Source organism: Leucoraja erinacea, chromosome 13 (genome assembly GCF_028641065.1).
Source record: "Leucoraja erinacea ecotype New England chromosome 13, Leri_hhj_1, whole genome shotgun sequence".
NCBI classification, from domain to species: domain Eukaryota; kingdom Metazoa; phylum Chordata; class Chondrichthyes; order Rajiformes; family Rajidae; genus Leucoraja; species Leucoraja erinaceus.
The window spans coordinates 11,427,897-11,450,566 of record NC_073389.1 but is presented as its reverse complement, the minus strand read 5'-3'; the positions used below and the strand labels follow the sequence as shown (position 1 = coordinate 11,450,566).

The 22,670-nt window shown below is 39.0% G+C and overlaps 1 protein-coding gene across 1 annotated transcript in view; it reads left to right on the top strand.

Moving 5' to 3' along the window:
* ltn1 (listerin E3 ubiquitin protein ligase 1) overlaps positions 1–19,729 on the top strand; it is an 84,855-nt gene extending 65,126 nt beyond the window's left edge. Inside the window, exons 22-30 of the mRNA XM_055644455.1 lie at positions 2,099–2,312; positions 7,117–7,354; positions 8,704–8,784; positions 9,353–9,539; positions 11,931–12,102; positions 12,559–12,779; positions 13,990–14,184; positions 15,436–15,603; positions 17,982–19,729. Of these exons, the coding sequence (XP_055500430.1) occupies positions 2,099–2,312; positions 7,117–7,354; positions 8,704–8,784; positions 9,353–9,539; positions 11,931–12,102; positions 12,559–12,779; positions 13,990–14,184; positions 15,436–15,603; positions 17,982–18,044 (1,539 nt within the window). The 3' untranslated portion in view covers positions 18,045–19,729. The remainder of the gene's footprint in view (positions 1–2,098; positions 2,313–7,116; positions 7,355–8,703; positions 8,785–9,352; positions 9,540–11,930; positions 12,103–12,558; positions 12,780–13,989; positions 14,185–15,435; positions 15,604–17,981) is intronic.
* The last annotated feature ends 2,941 nt before the right edge of the window (positions 19,730–22,670 follow it).

Here is a 22,670-nt window from a genome sequence, read left to right as displayed (position 1 = left end):
TCCCCACTGCAAATAATTTATACCTTCTTTCCTCCTTTTCTCCCGCGTTCGGGGCAATCGAAATTTCCTTCCGCAGTCGAGCGATAGAAGCTCCCGCATCAGGGCAGCCGAAGCTCCTGCGATCGGGGCAGTCGAAGCTCCTGAGGTTGGAGCTCCCGCAGTCGATCCCTAACAAAGGGACCGCCAGCTCCACGATGATAAAGCCACAGTGCAGACGGAGATACGATGAAGAAGTCGCATCTCCGTCGAGGAAAGAGATAAAAAAGATTTCCTCCAACCCCCACATAATACATCTGCACATACTGAAGTTAAAGATAGCTAGCTGCTGTCTGAGTTTGTTTTTCTTGCTCCCACAAACGGTGTGTGGAGACTTTTTTTTAAAGTTTAATTTAGCACATGCCTAGATCGCTTCTGGAAGGGTTCCTTGGTAATCTGAATTTTAAAAAAATCATGTCAATTCTGAAGTTTAGTGAATAGCAAAACATTGTTTGTTTGTCACTAAACGGAAAATTTGAGCCGTTTACAGCAAGAGTTTGAACAGACAATGCTTTTAAGTAATATTGGAAATGGAAAAGTAGCTGCTTATTGATCATCTGAGCTGCTAATTTTTATTAGGACAAATGCACAATCAGTTTTGGATACCGAAAAAACTGCAGATGCTGGAATCTTGAGCAGAGTCAGGCAGCATCTGTTGAAGGAATGGACAGATTCTATCAGTCTGAAGAAGGTTCCTGGCCTGAAGCATCATCTATCCCCCCCCCTCCCCACAGATGCTGCCTGACCTGCTGAGTTTCTCCAGCACTTTGTTGTTTAGTTTAGAGATCCAACACGGAAACAGGCCCTTTGGCCCACCGAGTCCTGACCGACCAGCGATCCCCGCACATTAACACTATCCTACACACACTAGGGACAATTTACACATGCACCGTCAATTAACCTACCTGTACGTCTTTGGAGTGTGGGAGGAAACCGAAGATCTCTGAGAGAACCCACGCAGGTCACGTGGAGAACATACAAACTCCGCACAGACAGTACCCATAGTCGGGATCGAACCCGGGTCTCCGGCGCTGCAAGCGCTGTAAGGCAGCAACTCTACCGCAGCGCCACCGTGCCACCCTCGCTGCACCACCATGCTGCCCTTAGTCTTTTATATATGATTGGTTTTGTTTTGAGGATTATGTAACTTCCCTTGGGAACATAGATGTTCTTATTTCAACATACCATAAATTATCCTCCTTTCGGGATGTCAAGCAAGCAGTGAAAGTACAACATTATGGATACAATTCACCTAACTTTCTCTTCCTTTGGAAACATCTGACACTTTATCTTTCAAACTAAGAACTGATCAGAGTTGAGGGGATATTGAAATTGAAGATCGAAATCGCAGTATCTTGTTTTGTATCTCAGAGATTGTGATTAAACATTTGCTGCTCGGTATGATTGTCCAAAATAGCATTTTGCTCTCTTTCTTCCCCAACTAGAGTTTGTTATGTAATTTCATTTATGTTGCTGCACCCATCATATTGAGATCAAATTAAATAAAAAGACAAAAAAAATCTGGTTAGATAGTTAATCTGGTTAGACACATCTACATTATGTCTAGCTCCCTATGCTCATGCATTTTAATACAAAAAGCACGTAAAAATGTGAATATAATGAAAATGAATGCAGCTAAAAGGAAAAGTTCTGAGTCATGCAGGCCAGATTGTGGCCGTCATTGTTTGTATTAAGGATGCATTTTAGAAGCTGGGCAGCAGATGGGTCTTTATTACCAAAATTACAAATGATATGTTTTTAATACGTTAGCTATGATTTTCTTTTATGGGATTTAATCAAAAAAATTATAATTGAAAAGCTGGAATTATATTTGATTTACAATGGCTATTTAATTAATATTCAGTGGTATGTAGTGTTTCAAATAAAATATACTTTCAGTTGTGATGGGTTTTTTTGGTTTCCCCTCTGTCATTTCCTGTATTCAATGTACTAAATTTATGCCTGTATTTCTTTTCTAGATGCTTTGGCTATATTTTTTAATCGATTAGAATAACAGTTTACGTCCTGTACTAATTTATTTTAATTATCCTCTTTATTTCAGGCATTTAGTAATACTGCATCATTTGATTCCAAGGCCCTGATGCTGCATTTTGTTAGCCAATGTTGTGGCATGCTGTCAGACCTTAGCTACATGTTTCAGACTTTAACACCAGAAATGAGTAAAACTCTTCCTGCTAATCTTCAGAACGAATGGAACAACTTCTTTGTCGAAGGCGTCTACAGCCAGCTGTTACCGCTGTTTTTAAAAATTGCAGGTAATTACGCATTCTCACACTTGTAAACTTCAGGTACAAGAATAAAAATGCCTTAGTGAGATATTGTGAATATTGGAAGTTGATTCTTGGACTTTTTCCGAGTTAATTCCTTCCCGCGTGCTTTCAGAATAAATGTATGTTGTTGGTATGGAGTATCATGCTAGGCTTGAAAGTATTGATTTCTCATTGTGCCGTGCAAAGAGACTATGCCCAGGTGCAGAGGCAATTTTTTTCCGCCAATTTTTGAATTAAGCTCAAAAGTTCAAAATATCTCAAGGACATTTTTTTTCCAATTGTAAAGAAAGTGTGAAAGAATTTTGCATGTCGGCTTAATGTTTCCAATAGAAAATTGATATCTTCAGCTGTTCTCTTGGTTGGTCATAATCTTATTTCTGAATAGGGCTTCCAACAGTTCCAAACGGTGCAGGATTTCTCAATGGGAAACCTATGCTCAAAATGTACGATCATGCAGCTTGGTAGGAGGAATAGAGACGTAGACTGATTTCTCAATGGGAGGATTCAGAAATCAGAGCTGCAAAGGAACTTAGGAGTGCTGGTGCAGGATTCCCAGAAGGTTGAGTAAGCGGTAAGGAAGACAAATGCAATGTTAGCATTCACTTCAAGGGGACTAGAATATAAAAGCAAGGATGTAATGGTGAGGCTTTATCAGGTAAGGCTACATTTGGAATATTGAGAGCAATTTTGAGCGTCATATCAGAGGAAGGATGTGTGGCTTTGGAGAAGGTCTAGAGGAGGTTTATGACAATGATCCCGGGTATGATTTGGTTAGCGTCATAGGAGTGTTTGAAGGCTGGGCCTGTACTTACTCACAGGACTTTAGAAGGATGAGAAGGGGATCTCATTGAAATCTGTCGGATAATGGGAGGCCTAGATAGAGTGGATGTGGAAAGGATGTTTCTAGTAATGGGAGAGTCTCGAACCAGAGGGCACCGCCTCAGAATAAAAGGATGTACTTTCAATGTGGGCATGAGGAGGAATTTCTTTAGCCAGAATGGCCTAATTCTGCTCCTGTCTTATGGTCTTATTGGTAAATGCAAAGATGGCAAGGTTAGTGAACCTTAGATAACAAAGAATATTGAAGATTTGATCAGGAAAGAAAAGAAAGTGTATAGTTGATGTAAGCAACTGGAATCAGGAGACTCATGAGGAATATCAAGTAAGAATAAAAGTAGGAGAGCAAAAATGGGCCATGAAATATCCTTGACAAATAAGATTAAGGAAAATCCCAAGACATTCTATAAGAACAAGAGTGTATCGAGGGAAACAAGTGGGTCCCGTTCAGGATTATTGGTAATTATGCGTTGAACAGGGAAACATGGGTGAGACCATAAATGAATATCTCATCTGTACTCACCAAGTAAGAGGACATGGAGGACAATGAGTTCAGGGACAGGCATGTAGATAATCTGTATTGGAGGGATTTGTGTGTTTAATCTGCAATTTGAATCTTGCTTTTCCATAGGTCTCTTAATTACAGATAAGATCAGGAAAGTACACAAAGGAAATCTCTTGATGAGTTTCTCAAACAAGTTAGTTTCTTCAGGCCTGAAGTGAGAAGCACTCTGAGAACCAAGAGAACAGCTGAAGTCACTGACACAAAACACCTCCAGCATTTTATACCATTCGTGTTACACGTGGATTTTATATATTTCTAACAATTCACCAGTAACCCACTTTGTAGTCTTTAATCCTTGTTTTTATTTCTGCTGGAGTTGCCTATTACTCGGTAAATTGGTGTCATAAAGTGACTCTTCTTATGTCATGATCAATGTAATTGCCCTTAACCTGATTTACAAACACTCTATACTTATCTTTGCTCCAGTTAGCTATGTGTAGCAATCTAAATATTTCCCTAATCTGATTACTACCTCTCATGGCATTACCATTCAGTTATCTTCACTAAGATGGCGTTCTTTCCTTTCATACTTCTTCAGTGTGCAAAACCATTCTGTTAACTATATTACAAACTTCCTAAATTTTCATATAATTTCCAGAAGTTACTACATCATCTGGAACAGGTCAGTTTCAAGATGGGAGAGGTGTTAGATGTCATTGGACATGTATGTGTTGACAAGTCCTCAGGGCTAGATGAGATCAATCACTGGTTGTTATGGCAAGCAAAGGAGGAGAATCCTGTGGCCCTACGCAGATTTTTGCAGTGAAATGCCAGAACACTGAGGGTAAATAATGTTTTTTTAAATTTAAGAAACAAAGCAGGGATAAACCTAGTAACTGGTGATCCTTGCATCAGTGATAGGCCAATTACTGGAGAAAATCCAAAAGGATGGGATATATGAAGAAAGACACATTTAGGAATCCTGTCTCATCAATTCGTTGTTTGATGAATAATGGGTAGTGATGCTCAGAGTACAGGAGGAAGATTGATAATCTGATTGTACAGTACCAGAACAACACTCTTTTGCTCAACATCAGCAGGCCCAAGGAGCTGATTGTTGACTTTTAGAAGAGGCAAACTGAGGATCCACGAACATGTCTTGATCAACGGTTTGGCGGTGGAGAGAGTCAACAATTTCAAGATCTTGGGCCTTCATATCTCTGAAATCTGTACTGAAATCAGGGGGATTTTTCTGGTTGGCTGCCAGAGACTAGTGGTGTTCTGTAGGGATTGGTGTTGGGTCTGCCTGATTTCACACTGTATATTAATCATTTGGATGATGGAATTGGTGACTTGTGGCGCGTTTGCAGATGATACAAAGAAAGATGGAGGGACAGGTCGTGTAGAAGAAGCAGGGAGTCTGCAGAAGGACCTGGACAGGTTGGGAAGGTGGTAAAGAAGGGGTAGATGGAATATAGCGTAGCAAAGTATGTGGTCTTGCATTTTGGTAGGAATAAAAGTGTAGACTATTTTTCAAATGGGGAGAGAATTCGGAACTCAGTGGTGCAAAGAAACTTGGAAGTGCTGGTGCAGGATTCCCAAAAGGTAAATTTGCAGGTTGAATCGGTAGTGATAAAGGCAAATGCAATGTTAGCATTCATTTGGAGAAGATTTGAATATAAAAGCAGGGATGTAATGCTGAGACTTTATAGGGCACTGCACTGGTCAGACCCCATTTAGAGTATTATGAGCAGTTATCGGCGGAGGCATGTGCTGGCATTGGAGAGGGTCCAGGGAAGATTTGTGAGAATGATCCTGGGGATGGTCGGGGTAATGGATGATGAGTATTTAACAGCTCTAGGCCTGCACTCACTGGAGTTTAGAAGGATGTGAGATCTCATTGAAACTTACAAAATAATGAAAGGCCTGGATAGAGTGGATGTGGAGAGGATGTCCCCAGTAGTGGGAGTGTCTAGGACCAGAGGGCGCAGCCTTAGAAAGGAGATGAGGAGGAATTTCTTGAACCTGCGGAATTCTTTGCGAAGACCTCTGTGGAGGCCGTCTTTGCTCATTTTTAAAGCGGAAATTGATGGGTTCTTGATTAGTAAGGGTGTCAATGGTTACGGGTATGGCAGGAGAATGGGGGTAAGAGGGAAAGATAGATAAGCCATGATTGAAAGGCAGAGTAGACTCGATGGGCCAAATGGCCTAATTCTGCTCCTATGACTTACAAAGTTTTCTCATGCTTTCTGTCATTTCATCTCTGGCCTTTGGTTGGCACAGTCACGTAGTAGTTGAGTTGCTGCCTTACAGCGCCAAAGGCCCAGGTTCGATCCTAACTACGGGTACTGTTTGTATGGAGTTTGTACATTCTCCCTGTAAATTTTCTTGTGCTCTTGTTTCCTCACACATTGCAAAGATGTGTGGGTTTATAGGTTAGACAATAGACAATAGGTGCAGGAGTAGGCCATTTGGCCCTTTGAGCCAGCATCGCCATTCAATGTGAATGTGATCATCCCCAATCAGTACCCCGTTCCTGCCTTCTCCCCATATCCCCTGACTCCGCTATTTTTAAGAGCCCGACCTAGCTCTCTCTTGAAAGCATCCAGAGAACCTGCCTCAACTGCCCTCTGAGGCAGAGAATTCCACAGACTGTGAGAAAAAGTTAATTGGCCTCTGTAAATTGTCCCTTGTTTGTAGGTAGAACTAGCGTACAGGTCATCATCGATTGGTGGGCCGACGGGTCTGTTTCCACACTGTGCGTCTAAAACTAAAAACTTTGTCCAACCATCTGCTTTTCAAAAGCCCACGCTGACCTGTATCCAACTATTACTTGCCAGGCTTTGACTTGCCCCTCCTTTTTCCCCAGCTTTCTTCCCCCCTCCCAATCAGTCTGAAGAAGAATTCTGCTAAAAAATGCAAATACAAATAATATGTATGTTTAGAAGCGGATGCGTAATATGGCTTCCAGTGCTTTATGCTTCTTATTAAGAAGAAACAGAAAAACTGCAAAATATATCATCATACAAACTAAACAATGATGAGCAGTTTTTTAAAAATAATTCTCCTGTTCATGAATTAAACATGGTCAAATCTGTAGTTTTCATTCTGCACAGATGCTGCCTTACATGCTGAACATTTCCAGTTTTATTATGTGTTTAAGTAGGAACTGCAGATGCTGGAAAATCAAAGGTACACAAAAAAGCTGGAGAAACTCAGCGGGTGCAGCAGCATCCATGGAGCGAAGGAAATAGGCAACGTTTCGGGCCGAAACCCTGAAGAACGGTTTCAGCCCGAAACGTTGCCTATTTCCTTTGCTCCATGGATGCTGCTGCACCTGCTGAGTTTCTCCAGCTTTTTTGTGTACCTCCAGTTTTATTATGTTGTATTTCAATTAACAAGGTAAACCTTCCCAGAATATATGTTTTTTTTTGTTTTCTTTTACAGCTGAATACAAAGGAATTATTCTTCGTCCAACCTCAGTACATCTTTTAACAGCATTAGGTGAAGCTTCTGCACTTATTCCGTTGAAGCAGCTGATGAATCACAATCTGCCAGCTAAATTTGTTGCTGGGCAAAAGTCCAATTTATCTGATAAACTTCAGTCAGCTATGAATACGTTGGCTCCATTACTACTATCCAGGGTTAGGCCTGTGCAAATCACAGCCTATCATATGTTATACAAGTAAGAAAATAAACAAGATTAAATATAGGAATTATGTAAGATTTCTATCTGTATGACTTGTAATGCATTGGTGTAGGTTGAGTGCTTTGTGTAAAAAAAAAATCTGTCAGTTTCATTTATTCAAATCAGTGAAGTGAAAATTAGTTGTGTATATATATAAACATATTTATTTATATATATACACAGACACACACATTTACATATATTTTTCGGATTCTGTTCTTAAAGTTAAAGTGGTTATGGAATGTACTACCTACAAGTCGCACTCCAATTACTCACCCAGACAATTACAGTGCACCTCCCAAAATGCAAACACTACCACAAAAAGAACAAGGGAGCAGGCATATGAAAACACAACGACCTGCAGTTTCTCACTTGAGTTGCACATCACCCTGACTTGAAAATATATTTCTGGTACTTATTCGTTACTGGGTTTAAGATCTGTAATGCCCTCTCTAGTAGCACCATGAAAAACCTTCACCAGATGAACTGCAGTGATACAAGGTGACAGATCATCACCACATTCCCAAAGGATGGGAAAGAACTCCTAGCCTTGCCGGTGATGCCTAAATCCTGAAAATTAATTTTGAAACATACTACAGGTACTAATCTTGTAGGTCACCATGATAGAAAGTGAATGAGCTTTAATGAGCTGGAAAATAATCCAGACCATGCCAAGAAATGGGCTGTTTTTAAAAATACTTATTTATAGCCATCTTTTCTGTAACCTGGATGCTGTGTTAAACCAAAGTCCTGTCTGCCAGCTCAGCTAAACTGAGAAAATCGGTCAGGATACTTGCTGGGTGTGATGTTGCCGAAGAACATTTCTGCTAATGCTGGCACATTAATTAAAAGCAAGTAATTCCAAAAAGCTGCATCAAAGCTGAGACATGCGTATAGCATTCAAACACGTACAATAGATTGATTACAGACATACTGGGCAGAAGCATCTATTCAACTAATGGCTACAAATTATGGCTAAGTCTACATGACCTCATCAACCATAGTCATTTTCTATTTATTTTTCTTTGATGAGATCACCCTCTGTCAGCCACACTAAGAATTCATTTTGACTAATCTCTGGGGATGTGTGTAACTTTGTATTGAGATACCAGTTTGATGTGCACAATAATTAATTTCATGGATGAACTGTCTGCTTACATTTCAATAGGAAATAAAACTCATTTGTAAAATAAATTTGGCCACGTAAAAATGTTGCAGTGTTTGGCATGGTAAATCCATCAATTTGGAAATTACTGTAAACTAGATGATGCATTTCAGCAATGCAGCCTCCTTAATCAAAAGTAAAATTGCAATTGACCAACTTGTTTCTGATTATTAAACTTTAGGTTAATGCCAGAACTGCCTGCTTTTGATAATGAACATCTGAAATCTGACGATGACAATGGGAATGATGAAGAGCATGGTTTGTAAGTAATGATCTAAAAGTATTTGTATAACCTTTTTACAGATATTTTTTTGACCTCCTAGATGTCATTCATTTTTATAGATTTTGTAGATAAACAAAGAAACAACTTAATCTCCTGTTACCGCAGTGTATCAAATAGTTCCAGCTCACCTTAGAGCTACTTTGAATTGCTTCAAACTTTACTCATGACATAATTACTGTTGGTGTTTTCATCGACAATGTAATTGCCTTTCCCCAAGTGTGTACACATATATATTGTAATATGTAATAATCTTCTTTATTTGACATTTACTTATTTGGGGTGTTTTACAATGCTATATATAAATTGATCTTGAGTTACTTTTTGTTTGATAAAACATATATGACATTTATGTGTAAATAGACTGAATATATGACAATTTATAAAGTAGAATTCTAATATATTACTACTTCTTAAATTTCTTGTAGAAGTTTTTAACCATGGATTAGTGCAAAATTTGTTATAGATGTCATATGTAACAGATGTGATAAGTTTGTTGTATCAATCAATTTACATCAGTTTCCTCAAGAGTTTCCTTTTTTGCCTTTAGATCGCCACCTGCAGCACTCATGTCAGTAATTAGTGCTCAGGAGAAAGTGTTAGAGAATATGTTCAGTAACATTCCAGTTGGAGAGTACACGGATATTGAGCCACTGAGTGAAGCTTATTATTGTATCCTGGGGTACTTGCTTGGATGGAAATTGCTACTCATATTTTTCAAGGCATCACCATCTGAGGTACACATGTGCAAGTTATTACTTAATTTGTTTGATAAACATATTAGTACTGTGTATTATAAATCATATGATTTCCCTTTGTTGTTGCCGACTAATCTATGAATTTGCTGGGCCTTTTGCTTAATTGAGTCGTACAGCATGGGATCAGGCCCTTCGTCCCAACTTGCCCATGCCAACCAAGATCCCCCATCTATATTAGTCTCACTTCCCCACGTTTGGTTCATATCCCTCTAACCTTGCCTATCCATGTACCTGTACAAATGTAATGCTGAGACTCTATAAGGCACTGGTCAGGCAGCATTTGGAGTACTGTGAGCAAATTTGGGCCCTATATCTGAGGAAGGATAGTCTGGCTCTGCAGAGGGTCTAGAGGAGGTTTACAAGAATGATTCCAGGAATGAGTGGGTTAGCATATGATGAGCATTTGACAACACTGGGCCTCTACTCACTGGAGTTTAGAAGGTTGAGGGGGGCCCTCATTGAAATTTACAGAATAAAGAAAGGCATTGATAGAGTGGATGTGGAAAGGATGTTTCCACTGGTGGAAGAGTCTAGGACCAGAGGTCATAGCCTCAGAATTAAAGGGCGCTCTTTTAGAAAGGAGGTGAGGAGGAACTTCTGTAGTCAGAGGGTAGTTAATCTATGGAACTCATTGCCACAGAGGATTGTGGAGGGCAAGTCAGTGTATATTTTTAAGGCAGAGATAGATAGTTCTTGATTAGAACGGGTGTCAAGGGTCATGGGGAGAAGGCAGGAAAATTGTATTAGGAGGTAGAGATCAGCCTTGATTGAATGGCAGAATAGACTCGATGGGCCCAATGGCCTAATTCTACTATAACGTGAACTTGGTCCTATTAAATCTATCCCCTCTTACCTTAAATGTATTTACTCTAGGTTCCCCAATTCTGGGTAAATGACTCCGTACATCTACCCTATCTATTCCCCTCATGATGTTATACACATCTATAAAATCACCCCTCAAGTCTGCCTGCCTAACCTCTTCCATTAGTTCAGGCTCTCAATTCCTGGTAACATCCTCGTAAATCTTCACTGCATCTTTCCAGCTTAACAATATCCTTCCTATAGCAGGCTGTCAAAAACTGAACACTCTAAATGTGGCCTCACCAATGTCTTGTACAACTGCAACATAATATCCCAACTTTTATACTCAATATCCTGACTGACGATGGCCAATGTGCTGAAAGCCTTCTAGACCACCGTATCTACCCGTGACACCACTTTCAAGGAACTATGTACCTGAACTCCTTGATCTCTCTGCTCTACAACACTCCCCGGAGCTCTACCATTCACTGTTGAGATCCTGCCCAGGATTCCATACAATCTAGAAGAGTCACACCATGCCATGATCACCATTGAAAATTGCATGAAGATAGCATGTGTTCATCCAACTGTTATTATATTTTCATGAATGATTGAAACAGCCGAAGGCTTCCTGTCTGAAAGTAAAATACAGACACTTCCTGACTTAGAGGGTTACGGTTCATAAAACATCATGTAAGTTGGAATTGCCTGACAACTATATATAGATACAAAGGATTGCAGGTGCTGGTTAATACACAAAACAACACAGTGCTGGGGTAACTCAGCAGGCAAGACGGCAACTCTGGAGAACATGGATAGGTTTATGTTTTGGATCAAGACCCTTCTTCAAACTGAATCAGATTGAAGAAGGGTCATGACCCAAAATGTACCCATGACCTCCAAAGATGCTGCCTAACCTGCTGAGTTTCTCCAGTATTTGTGTAGATTCACCTTAAAACTAGACACTGATGCTGTTGGTTAGCAAGCATTTCTTGACCAGTTGCCGTTGACACGGCTGTTGGTGTGGCTCGCATTGTAGCGGGGCTGGGTGACAATTTTATATTTATGAAGTGGGCTGAATGCCCGGACCATTCTCCAGTTGCAAAATTTGTTTCTCACTTTTATTAAATTCTTGGATCATGGCAAAACCCGCCTGCCCCGCCCGCCTCTCTAAACCTGCTGAGTCCTGACCTAATGACTGCAAAGCATCCAAATTCCTCTTCGTTGCGAGCCTGGGCTTGGCTGAACTTGCCCGATTCTGCATCCAGTTTCAATTTAAAATTTCCCTTCAAAATATAGTTGCCAAGGAGGAGGTTTCAGGAAGAATCAATGGTTTCTCCATTTAGAATGCTCTGAAATGATTGTATAAACATGGCTGCAATACAGGTCATTCGGGAAACAGGACCACCTATTGTGAATTGTTTATGTAAGTGTGAGTTTACTTAAGTCGCCTATTACATAAGTCGGGAAGTGTCTGTACTTGGGAGAAGTGAAGTGCGTTTTTATAAAGCAAGATGATGAATAAGGCATGCAAATTCCGAGAGAATAACCTATTGTTGTGTTTTCCAGTTACGGGCCATATATGCACCATATCTTCGTGATAGTAAATGCTTACACAAATTATTACAAAATTTGTTCAGACTGATGCCGGAAAATCCAACTCTTCCTGGACAGTGTACTGATTCTGCTAACAAAGGCCAGAGGACATTATTCACTGAAAAGCGTACAATTTTTCTTCAAGGTACAAATGAACCTAGAAAATATTTAAATCACTTAATCAGCATGAACCTTGAATCAGAGACATTGAGATTATTTTATGATTTAAAAATTTACAAAGTATTTGTCCCCAGTGAGTTAATTAACTAATCCTTAAATTGTTAACGATCAATTAATAATTCTTGACGATAAAGAGCAGTTAACAAAAAAAATTCATGGATTTTTTTTTGTATGATCAGGAAACCAGATGAAAATTGCATTTATTCATCCGTTAGCATGGCCACATGTTTAATCTTTTATGTATAAGATCTCATGGGCATTATTAAAATAGAGGAATCAATTTTACCAGTATATAAATTGAACTTGTTATTTTGATATTTTACTTTCAAGACTGTTTTATTAGAATATTCTTGTTTTTCTGATAGCTAAAAGCTTTACATACAAAGACTGTTTTAATAGAATATTCTTGTTTTTCTCATAGAGATAAAAGCTTTACATACAGAGATTCCCAGGTTGGCTTGTGTCGTATATTATAGTGTATTGGAAGACTTACCTGCCACAGTTCGACTTTGGTGGAATAATCAAGACAAGCGTGTATCCAGTACAGTGGATAAATACACCAGCAAATACGTCAGCAACATTCTTTCTTCACAGGAAATTGCAGCTGTGCAAACCAGTACACAAATATTCAAGAGCATGGTGGTTGGTGATCATATTTGTACTCAAAATGTTGTCCTGCTGTATGAAAATTTGTGGTGTTTGCTTTCCTTAACTGAGATCGTTACACAAAATATTGCAAAATATTGGTTGCCAAAGGCAGATCAATGTTCCAGGATTTCAGTGTCTCAGTTGGAGAGGATTTGCAAAAGAGATAGAGCATTAGAGTCATGGAATCATACAGCACAGAAACGTGCACTGTGGCCCACCTTGTCCATGTCAACCCATCTATACTAGTCCCATCTGCCAGCATTTGGCCCATATCCCTCTAAACCTTTCCTATCCATGTATACCTGTCCAAATGTCTTTTTAAATGTTGCGGTAATACCTGCCTAGTACCATTTTGATGGGGATTATATGATAGGCCTCCTAATAGCAGGTGGAAGATAGAGGAACATTTATGTAGATAGATTATGGAGAGACGAGAAACAGTTAGACAAGTACATGGTTAGGACAGGCTTGGAGGGATATGGACCAAGTACAGGCAGGTGGCACTAGTGTCGCTTGGACATTTTGGCCAGTGTGAGCAAGTTGGGCCGAAGGGCCCGTTTCCACACTGTGTCACTCTATGACTATGCAGATACAGGAATCTAAAGTGCTGTTATAACTCAGTGCGTCAGGCAGCATTTTGTGATAGGTAACATTTCAGATCAGGATCATGCAAGGATCCAACAGGGTTGTCATAGTGGGTGATTTCAACTTCCCCAGTATGAACTGGGACTTCCCAATTGCTATATTTTCATAACTCGTTAAGATGCTCTGTATTCAATCAACAATGCACATTGTGGTATGATACAATGACCTTGAATCTTTAAATCAAGTGCTGCAATTTGCACTAATCATTGTTGACTAGACCTCCAAATGTGTCGTGAAGAGAAAAGTAACAGTCCTCAGTAAAACTTTTGTATTGGATAGACAGTGGGTGCATTGTCCAAATAAACCATTACAGCCTATCTATCTTCATTGAACAAAATCTACGGTTAGCTTATAGCAGTAGCATTGATATCAAAGTTTCAACCTAGAAAGAAAAGGATACAGGGATAAGGGTGAATTTTGGGAGAGGCATTTTTACAATGGTTTCAAAATATGTATGGAAAAATTGTCTTTATTAGACTGCTGCAGTATAAAATTCTGAACATTTAATTTATTAGCAATGTATAATATTTAATGTATTTGGCTTCTTCGTTTCTTTTAGGTGAAAGCTCGCCCTGTCGCCCGAGAAGTACTTGCTATCTATTCTGTGGATGACATATTCATAGAGCTTGTTATTCAGTTACCAACAAACTATCCTCTTGGATCAATTACTGTTGAAAGTGGAAAGCGAGTTGGCGTGGCTGTTCAGCAATGGCGTAACTGGATGCTGCAGCTGAACACGTTCCTCAATCTTCAGGTAGTATTTGACCGCATTCATTCATTAAATTAGCTAAGTTTGTGAATTACTAACGTGTAGATTTAACAATTTAACTTCACTGTAAATTGTCACATACAGTTCATTGTCATATGCACAAGTATGGTGAGTTTACGTATGGTGAGTGCAGATTAAATCATTAATATCATGTTCTGACCTTGATTTGTACAATGATAAAATACATCTTTTAATCAGTAAACCACTACTTTTTCCAAGCTTTTATTTTGTTTCCCACTTTTTGTTTAGTTTAGTTTAGAGATACAGCGTGGAAACATGCCCTTCGACCCAGCGATCCCCGCACATTAACATTATCCTACTACTAGGGACAATTTACACATACACCAAGCCAATTAACCTGCAAACCTGTATTTCTTTGGAGTGTGGGAGGAAACCGAAGACCTCTGAGAAAACCCACGCAGTCACAGGGAGAACGTACAAACTCCGTACAGACAGCACCCGTAGTCGGGATCGAACCTGGGTCTCCGGCGCTGTAGGGCAGCAACTCTACCGCTGTACCACTTCATAGTGATTGTTTTTGTTTGTCCCTTCCCATCCACGATTTCCATTCCACAGTTGATTGAAAACTAATGTTATTGTTGGACACCCCTTCCCATCCACGATTGCAGTTTGAATATTTAGGATTTGAACCATTATTTGACTTCAGTAAGCACCAAAGACCAGTTGCACTTGAATTACCTAGAGTAATATAATTGTGGATGTTGCAGCTGTAAAAGCATGTAACACCATGATACCAAATATTTTTGTACCAGAATATAAATCAAGCATGTATTAAATCTAATAAAACTAAAACAAAATATTGCCATTTCTGAAAATCTGAAAGACAAACAGAAAAAGAGCTAGAAATCTTTGGCAAATCTGTCATTACTTGTCAGGAATCAGAGTACATGTTTCAGGTCAATGACAATGATAGGTTACCGGTCTACAGATGCTGCTGACCTAAGTATTTCTACTCTTTTCTGCATTTCTCTTCATTTATTTTACCTTTGTTAATTGCGAGACTAACTGCTCTGCGTACAAAGATGACGCAACAACATCATATAATTTAGTTATTTAAATATGTTTTCAAACATAAATCAATGTCAGCCAATGGGCATAATTATTTATATTCATTGTTACTATGTATGTAGCTATTTCCTGTAAATGATTTAAAATGTTGAAAACTATTTGAAATTCTGGATCATTGGTTAACTTTTACTTTGATTTTATATACAGAATGGCAGTATCATGGAAGGCCTTGCATTGTGGAAAACTAATGTTGATAAACGATTTGAAGGAATTGAGGAATGTATGATCTGCTTTTCAGTGATTCATGGTTCTAATTATTCACTTCCAAGGAAAGCCTGCAGAACCTGCAAGAAAAAATTCCACTCTGCCTGCTTGGTAAGCAATTTAAACACAATAAAATTAAAAGAATTGTCGAACAATTTTGACAACTATAATGCATTAATAGATCCATTTTGAGAACTGTTGATTCCATATTAATATCATGAAGGCAAGCCTTTGTTTATAACTACATTGTAATCTTGTTGGTAATCTTTCATCTCTTAATATTGAGTATTCGCAGTAATTATGCATTTTAGATGACATAATACTTAATCACATTAATAAGGAAACTATTTGTAGTGTTTTACCTTAAATTATTGCAATAAATTACTGTAAAGTGCTTACAAGATCATTTTTTCATTTTAGTGCAGTTATAGATGCTTTATGTAAAGGGTTGAGTTACCATTTGCATTACAAACATCATTACTTCCGTTTACTTTTTTCTGACCTATTCGGCTTCTTGAAGACAAAAGCCTTGCTTTTACCCCTCCCTCACCTTTTTTGTGATGAGGTGCAATCAGAGTAACGCTCCAATTATCCACTATCTAATTGGGCATCTAGTTCATCCAGTTGGTGTTTCCCATATTGCCTTTAAACTTTTTGGGACCCTGCTTTCAGTACTCCATTTAAACCAATCAATTTTACCTGGCTCAGTAATTAGCAGGTTCAAAGCCTGGGCAATCAAGATTGAATTGGTCACAATGAAGCAATTCAATTTTTTGTCATGTGTAATCAAAGTGAGAAATTCTAATAATCATCTGACGCTGGTAACTGACATTGGAAGGTAAGTTAAATGTATCAGTTTTAAATAGATTTTATTCAGTAAAAATGCGCATTTGTAAACTGATTCGGGAAGTTACTGATTATCCAGGTAGAAGCTAAAAGAACTCTTCTATTTATTTTATTGGATAACTATTGAATATTAACAAATTTTAAATTGTAATTTCAATTCGTATCTCTTCTATCATAATACTGTTGTCCCTAATTCATTGAAAATAAATCTTTTTATTCTTGTTATGAAAATGTCTACTTTTAGGCTTTAGAATTCTACAGTTTTTCATTGCATTTTCCAATAATCGTTTAAATTTACTTTGGATTTTGCCTTTTCAACCTACTATTTTCTTTTTCAATAGATTTATCTTCAGTTTTGTTTTCAAATGCTTGTTTCCCATAAGAACACAAAACAATAATAGATGTGGACCATTCCATTCCTGATAACGTCTCAACATTCTGCAAGTCTGTTCCCAGAGCTGCCAAGTTTTGTCAGAGCATTTCAGTATTCTCGTACCTGAAAATCCGTATTTTGCTGAGGAAATCAATATTTTTACGCAGTGCATTTTGCTGATTTTTGTTTAATGTGCGGTCATACCTATGTAAGAGTTCAAGAATGCATAACTTTGCTATCAATTGACATGTCTTCTACACACCTTACTTGACAGTGCATTCATTGCCATCTCTTTGTATACTGCTGTTTGAATTGAATTTCCTTTATTGTCATTCAGACCTTACGGCTGCTTCCTGCATTTAGCACCGGATGATGATGTAGAAGCCATTTTGGAAGCCCCCCTCTCCCCCCCCCCCCTCTCTCCCTCCCTTCCTGAAACTCTTATTCGCTCCCTCCTTCTCCCCTCTCCCTCCCTGAATAGTCTGTGACCCATAGCGCAGTGGCCATAGCAGCAAGATGAAACAGGAAGTCGGGCCGATTTAAAAAAAATCCGTATTTAACAAAGCAAGATCGTACATCTGTATTCTTATCACATTTCCGTACAAAATACGGAAAATCCGTACTACTTAGCAGCTCTGTTCCATTGTGATCTAAGAGTTTTATCTAAAAGCCATCTTCCTTGTTTAAATTGATGAGTAATAATCATTATTATTGCTGGTCCATCCTGCTCCAATAAATACTACGATTAGAAAATATTTTCAGTAAGGAATACTATAATAAATAAATCCTTGTATTTCACTTATTTCTGTTCTTAAGGTTAAAATTTTCAATGACCAATATCTACCTGACTAAAAAACTAAAGCAAAGATAAATGAGCAAATACTCACATATACCTTTCTTCTAAGCATCTACTAACTAAAGCTGCAGTATATGGAAAACTTTATGACTAAACATTACGTGCTATTGAAAGGACTATGTATATGCAAAGAGCAAATATCTATTCAGAGCCATTTTTCAATTTCCACTGTGTGGTGACTTTTTTTCGATATGTTCTGTGTGAATAATTGTGTTGCTACAACTTCCTGTCACTCTTTGGTTTGGTTATTTTTAATAATAATTAAAGTGAAGACGGTGAGAATGGTGTACTCATCAAGCAAAAACGTTAATTCTGAAAGAGGACTGAGTGAATCACTGGCAGCTCATGCAGGGTTTTTATATTTTCCCCAAATAGGAATCTGTTTTCTAACTTTTATATGTTTTATAATTACAGTACCGATGGTTTACTTCCAGCAACAAATCTACATGCCCACTATGTCGAGAGACGTTCTTTTGAGGCGTTATGACTTATATTGCGTGATTGCAATGGCCTTGTGGACCTCAAGAAAATTGCATCATGAAGCCGAAGACGTCAGTTGATGGCTTTATGACAAGTCAGAAAATGACGGTTTATGAATATCGCAACAGGAACAGAATATTTTCTGGTCTGGCTCTAATCTGTAATATTGAAATATTTGCATCAGAGTTTTAATAAAGGCATCAGTAATTTTCCACAATTAAATCAATATATTGTATTATGAAGGCAGTATATTGGATAAATATATTTATCCCCATTGTTCCATTGCATTCTCTAATTTACCTCCGTTGGTGACTAGCATTCACACTTTCAATGGTTCTTTTGTGGATCCATTAAAGGAAAATGCATGAGTTGATACAGGATAACTTCCTACAGCTTAATCCTTACATATTGTGGGGCATTCTAGATTTCTACACAATAATCGATGATCCAAGTTGCAAAAAAATAACAAAGCTTGTTGAATTTAAAATTAATATTGTAAATTTCCTTTGAAAAAACAAAATAGTCTATGTAAGGAAGCTAGTTCATTCTTAAAATGTTAAATAACATAACACTACAGTGTCCATGAGTTATACTCACACCTGGGAATTTTGTTTTACATTAAGTGTCTTTCCAACCTCATTCAGTAAACACCTATAAACAGTGCTGTTTTTAAGATAATGATGCCCATAATTTTCTGATCTTGATCAGCATTGTAAAACTCTCAGCCTTTTCTCCCCCTGTGGATTAAATACCAAAAATATGAATGGGAATGTGTTCCACCTCAAAAAAACTGTCTGGATAAGACCGACCTTTTCAGTTTTTTAAGGTTAGAGTTAAAAGTCCACCCTTACTGCCTTTAAAAGATCTGCATTACATCTAACAAAATTGCATGTGTTAAGCTATCAAATGTTGAAAGCTCGGGTAACATTTTAAGGTCTTAATTCCTTGGGACAGCAATCGGATTTAAAGAGCAAATATTGAAGTTATATAGTAATTTTCACACATTGACCATTACAAAACTTGTAATTATGTTGCATATTAAAACCTTGTGTGGTAACCAGTTTGTACAAAGACAATTTGATGTTATGAATAAATAACCATTTAATTTTATTTGTTGCAAGCAATTGAGAGACAAAATACTGATCAAAACATTTGGAGAATGAACATCTCCCTTTCTAAGAAAAATCATAAGATTAACTTTAACTAACAAAGAATGATAGATCTCTGGGTCTATGATTTATGATTCAGGTCACAAGAAAATATATATATGGTGTCACCCTGATACAAGCAATCCCAACCACATACACGTTAATGTATTTTGTTCCATTTAAACAAAATTATAATCCTAAATCTGTTAAAAAGTCAATGCTATATATTTGCAAGATATTTTGAAAAACCCAGCAAATAAACCAAATTTTGCTGCTCACTGTTGATTAAAAAATACAATCCTCCCATTTCACAGGAACTGGAAAAACAATTCTGTAATAAAGTCTTGAATGTTGTAATAGACTGAAGGTGTAAATTACATCATGTGGGTCAGCCAAATCTAAACTCATTTACAAAATGAGGAAAAGTAGTTACCGGTAATTTGTAAATCTATTTAAAACATTTCAATGATTCTGAAATTTTAAAAAACTACTGGAAAAAATCAAAGAATTTAAGAATAAAATTTAATGTTTAAATAGTTTTGGGAATAAATTATTTAGCACAATTTTTTTATATTATTAATCTATGTATATGACTACGTTCATAGTAGAGTCTTTCATTTGCTGTACAGGTAGCTGGTAAATCAATGGATCAGATTCCCTTTGTGTTTCCTCAGGGAATGAAGCAAATCTTCATGGTGTGTTTGCAGATAAGTATTGGGAATTATGCCTTAGGAAATATCTTAATGAATGTAGTACTGAAGCACACATCTTTGTCCTACTATGAATCACTGTTAGCAACTTGCTTATATATATTCATAAACATATATATTCTGTATATTCATGAACAGAAAGCCTAGTTTATCTGCTGTTCTCAGTGTGGACTTCGATATATCACGAGACTAGGTGATTGTTTCGCTGAACACTTGGGCTCAGCACTCCTTGGCCTCTGCGATCTCCCAGTTGCCAAACACGTTAACCAGGGCTGCCAACTCTCACGCTTTGAGCGTGAGAGTCACGCATTTCAACCAATTCTCATACTGATGACAGAATTCTCACGCTGTCTTCAGTCCTTGTACAGCAAATATCCTATAGCGGAGCTATAGGGCTGCACAGTTTGTCTCTTTGCACCACATGTCAGCGATCTGCACGGTCTGGGGAAGCGCGTCGGTCCTCCCGGGCAGCGGGTGTCAGTGCCTCTGTGTGCCGGCTGCGAGTGCTGCGCTGCCGGCCGCCGCTGCAGCCTCCCTCCCTCCTACTCACATGGCAGCGCCAGCGCCGCCAATCCACGCTGCACCGTGCCCACCAGACTTCCCATTGGGTGTCCGGGAGAGAGAGGGAGGGAACGGGAGGAGGGAAGGAGGGGGAAGGAAAGGTGTGTGTCTCCTTGTGCATGTCTGTGTGTGTCTCCCGGTGTGCGTGCCTCCCTGTGTGTGTGTGCGTCTTCCTTTGTGTATGTGTCTCCCTGTGTGTGTGTGTGCCTGTCTCCCAGTGTGTGTGTGTGTCTGTCTCCCTGTCTATGTGTGTCTGTCTCCCTGTGTGTGTCTCGTCATTTCCGGGCTGCCAACTCTCACTCTTTGAGCGTGAGAGTCACGCATTTCAGCCAATTCTCACGCCGATGACAGAATTCGCACGCTGTCTTCAGTCCCTGCACAGTTTGTCTCTTTGCGTCACATCTGAGCAATCTGTGCGGTCTGGGGAAGCGCGGCGGTTGACGGCTGTGAGTGACGTCGCATTTCTTCTCTTTTCTTTCTTGGTTGGATGTGCAGCCACCGACAACATGAAGCAGCCGGAGATAGAACTAACCAGGTGAATCAGTTGTAAAACATGGGGGCGGGGGACCACAATGAGGCCAAACATCTAGGACAGGGTTCGGCAATCTACGGCACACGGGCTGAATCGGGTCCGTAACCCGAAAAAACACCTTTTTTTGTTTCAATTCATTTTCGCAGGTTCGGTTGAAGGGGAGCCGACCTGAGAACTGCAGCCAGTCCCTGGGACGTGAGCTGATCTGGGACGGCAGCCAGTCCCGGGGCAAGCAGAATGCCAACTTGATCATTATGGACAAATTGGGCCAGCCATGTACATGTTGTATAACTGACTCTGTCCCGGGTTACCTCCACGGTCAGAGTGAGGCCAAAGGTAAATTGGAGATACAGCACCTCATATTTCGCTTGGGCAGCTTACACCCAGCAGTATGAATATTGATGTCTCTAATTTTAAGTACCCCTTGCATTCCCTCTGTCCCTCTCCCATACCTTTCATTGTTTTCTTTGTACCTCCTCATACCTCCAGTTTCCCTCCTCCCTGATTGGGTCTGAAAAAGGGTCTCGACCCAAAACGTCATCTATTTTCCGGAGATGCTGCCTGACCCGCTGAGTTACTCCAACATTTTGTGTTTATCTTGATCCTGGTTTATAAAGATAAAAATTAGATGTGCCCTGGCAGAATATGCACCTATCTATGAAGTCCACGTTATCACATGCCTTTTCAAAGTTTCGGCTTCTTGTGCCTGATCTGCCATTTACTAAGATAATGTATAAACCTTTCCCTGACCACATCCTGCTGCACAAGCTCCTTATTTCTTGATTTCCGTCATAGCTAAGAAATCTATCACCTGCTGTCTTGTCAGGTGTAGTGAAAGTACATACTGTTAACAAAAGTGAAATATTATTACACAAACACAGGGTAAGGAAACATTCTAAACCAGCAAAGCAAAATCTTGTCCAAAATAAATTAATACATTGAAATATCAAATGCAAAATTGTACTTGAAATAATGTTATTTTTGATTACATTCATTTTCTTTGTTTATATCTTTCACTATTTTCTCTCTTTTTAAAACACCGGGGTTCTTCTGACCTTATCCCATAACATGAGTTTCAATTTACGAACGTCCAGATGCATTATCTGGTGCAGAGCGTGGTATCTTATCAGATACGTGTACTTCCTAATTGGCGAGTGGATTGGAGTAAAATGTAACATAGATCATGCAAAAGACGGCGTTTAATCCATTCGAAACATCCGCCGATTAATAAACTTTATTATAAAGCCGACATCAAAACAGTAAGGGATAGCAGGAAATAACCCATACACGATTCCAATGTATCCCCTGAGAGTTCCCCGTTGCTCTGCCAAGTTGGAATAATCAGTGCAGGACACAATGCTGGAGTAACTCAGCGGGCCAAGCACCATCTCTGGAGACCATTTCGTGTCGGAATCCACAAGGGTTCCCATCCGAAAGTCACACATTCCTTCTCTCCAGAGATGCTGCCTTTCCCGCAGAGTTACTCCAGCATGTTATGTCTATATTCGGTGTAAACCAGGACCTGCAGTTCCTTCCATCACATAATCAGTGCTGGACTCGGGCCGTTTTGAACATTTACATTCAGATTGTGCCACATTTCGCGCTTGAGACTCAGCGCCGATTGCTGGATTGTTAGCAATGCTTGATGTCCCGCCCCGCAGTGCAGCGCAGC